General features: G+C 44.4%; 1 protein-coding gene across 12 annotated transcripts in view; it reads left to right on the top strand.

The window, feature by feature from the left end:
- DST (dystonin) overlaps window positions 1-3,059 on the top strand; it is a 569,390-nt gene that overhangs the window by 170,300 nt on the left and 396,031 nt on the right. For all 12 annotated transcript variants that reach the window (XM_019520527.1, XM_019520528.1, XM_019520523.1 and 9 more), the window contains one exon: window positions 716-777. In XM_019520527.1, coding sequence (XP_019376072.1) covers window positions 716-777 — 62 coding nt within the window. The remainder of the gene's footprint in view (window positions 1-715; window positions 778-3,059) is intronic.

Below are 3,059 nucleotides of genomic sequence, written 5' to 3' on the forward strand. Positions count from 1 at the left end.
CTGGGTGGGCCCTGCTGTTGCAGGAGCCTGCCGGGGCTTCCCTTGGGTCCGACTGCCCCTGTCTCCTGTCATTTTGGACAGGAACCAAGGGCAGATAAATATTAATTTCCTAAATTTTTTTTAGGGGCCCTGCGGGCTGGATAGAATGGCCTCAAGGACCAGATCCAGCCAGCAAGCTATATTTTGCCTACCCCTGAATTAGTGGCAACATACATTCTTACCCTGGTTTATGCTGTTACATTCCATCAGTTCTGTTGGTAAAAAGTTTAGTAAATAAGTAGATTTTAAAGGTGCATTTACAGCTTATACTAAGTCCCTCTTGATTCTTGTGGTCTTAAGAATGGCAGCATCAGAATTCTTGTCCTGGGGAGTGACCTTTATACTCGCATTGCACTTTGAAACCTAAAGTGCTTCTGTTCCATGCAGAGGGGCTCTGCTGAGATTTTCTATAAAGTAGAAGAAGTTTTAATATGACTTGGCCTTGCCAAGTGTTTTATCTTAAGATGATGTTTTGAGTAAACTTCTATGCATAAAAATACTTTCACCAGTACTGTTTCTGTTACTCTATTTGTCTCTCTTACAGATTTATTTCTCATTCAAACATTACCTGGACATTTATTTATTATTAATAAAATGAGCTATATAGATCTTTTTGCAGTGCTGAGTTGTTTTCAGATGTATTAAACGTTCTTTTTTCTTTGTCTGTCTCCCCCAGATGAACGGGACAAAGTACAAAAGAAAACTTTCACAAAGTGGATAAATCAGCACCTCATGAAGGTCAGTTTACATTTCTATCACATTAGTGACATGGCATATTACCTTGCTGGGTTGTGTATTTTACTAAATATTTGACTTAAGAGCCATATAACATTGCTGAGAGCAAGCTCACAATCTTCAAGACAAAGATTTTGAGCTTAAGGGGGTTTATAGGCATGCCTATGTTTTGGGGAAATGAGGAAAATGAAGAATATTGCTGCTAACCTTTTCAGTACAGGTCAGTGCCATTGCCCTAGAAAATCTCAAACTCCAAGGTGATTTATTTGGATGCTTATCTGAAATTAAAATGATTCATTTTCCTTTGGAAAAGGAAATATGTTATTCTGTAACCTTGAAAAGGATGAACCTGAATCTGTCTAGTGGCATCAGTGTGCTATTTGTGGAGCAGAAATAAATAATTTCTCAAGATAAAAATCACTTTCTAGTATTATTCCATTGAATGGCAGTGAACTTAGCTCCAGGTGTAGAGTACATCATTTTAGTGACATGTGAAGCTTTTAGTCAACAGACAGCCGAAGGCTGTCAGTTCACCTTCACCACATGGCCTTAAGCTCTAAATTTAATCCACTGCTTCAGTGCCAGCTGTCTAGCCCAGATATCTGTCTGAAGAAGGACTGCACGATTGTTTCATATGTTCCTTTCTAGTACATGGACAGCTGAATTCACCTATAAGTGACATTAAATTAAAATGTATTGGCTTTTTCTGTTACTATATTTGTGTCTCTTACAGGTTGTCCTATCTGAGGTTTAATTAACTGCTCTGATGTTCAAATGCCACTGCAAAAGTTTGTTTATGAGAAAAATGCTATTTAATCATTTCTTTACTCTTAGCTATAGCTGCTACAGCAATGTGAAATTTTGGCAGCCATTTCATTTCAGAGGTGTTTCAGGCCATTTTGGCGCCCGAAACACCAAATCCAAATCAAAACAGAAGGCTCCAAAACAGCTTCAAAACTAATCGGAAGGTTCCGAAACGTTTTGGAGAATTTCGGAGTTTCGGAGCTGGGTTTGCAGGGAAGCAAAAACTAAGAGGAGGGAGGGGAAAGACGGGTGGGGGGGGACTGTTTTGATATTGACATCTAGCTCCCAGTTTGATTCCCAGCTCTCTAATTGCTTCCCCCAGCTCACTGATCATTTCCCCAGCTCTTCCTAGGGGGCGCGGGCCCCTGATCTGTGCGCAGGGTTTCAGCAGGCTGCCTCTGCAGGAGCCTGTGGCCCTTGGGAGGAGCTGAGGGCATGATTAGAGAGCTGGGGAACTGAACTGGCGGTGGGCTGGGGAATTGGTCTGGGGGCTGGCGAATCCCTGCCACAAGCCCTGGCTCCACGTTGTTGGGGCAGTGTGGAGTGGGCAGCAGTGGCAAGGACACCTGCAGAGCCAAGTCGCGCGGCAGGGACCAAGAGGCTTGCTCACCGCTCTGCGCTGCTTCCCTGCCCCACAACCCAGCATAACTGGGATAAGAGATCCACGTGGGGGGTCTCCTTACCTGCACAGAGGGCGGTGGCCCTCCCTCTCCCCCGGATGAGCAACCGACAGCCCCATCCTGCTCCCTGCTGGGACCCTGCAGCCCCTGGTGCTAAGGCCCACCTGGCTGGGTAGGGCTGTGCAAAGCTTCCCTGTGGATGCAGGAAGAGCAGTGGATGTGATATAACTTGAGTTTAGTGAGGCTTTTCACATGGTCTCCCGCAACATTCTTGGAAGCAAGCTAAGGAAGTTTGGTGAAGGGACTGTAAATTGGATAGAAAGCTGGCTGGATTGTCAGACTCAATGGGTATTAATTAATGGCTCAGTGTCTAGTTGCCAGTGGGTTTCAAGTGGAGTGCCCTAGGGGTTGTTCCCAGGGCTAGTTTTGTTTGATATCTTCATCATCAACCTGGAAGATAGGATGGAACGCACCCTCAGCAAGATAATACCAAGTTGGGTGGAGTAGTAGATATGCTGGAGGGTAGGGTTGGGATTAAGAGAGACTTTAACAAATTGGAGGATTGGACCAAAAGAAATCTCTTGAGGTCAAGCAAAAAACAAGTGCAAAGTTCTGCACTTTAGACAAAACAATCCCATTACATAATACCAGTACATACTTAGGACCAACTGGCTAAGCAGCAGCTCTGCAGAAGAAGACCTGTGGGTTACAGTGGACAGACACTAAGCTGAATATGAGCCAATGTGTTCCCTTGTTGCCAAGAAGGCTAACAGCATATTGGGATGCATTAGTAGGAATGCTGTCAGCAGATTGAGGGAAATGATTGTTCCCCTCTGTTTGGCACTAGTGTGGCCACATTTG

This window comes from Gavialis gangeticus, unplaced genomic scaffold (genome assembly GCF_001723915.1).
Source record: "Gavialis gangeticus isolate Ggan-Ray unplaced genomic scaffold, GavGan_comp1, whole genome shotgun sequence".
Lineage (NCBI taxonomy): Eukaryota > Metazoa > Chordata > Crocodylia > Gavialidae > Gavialis > Gavialis gangeticus.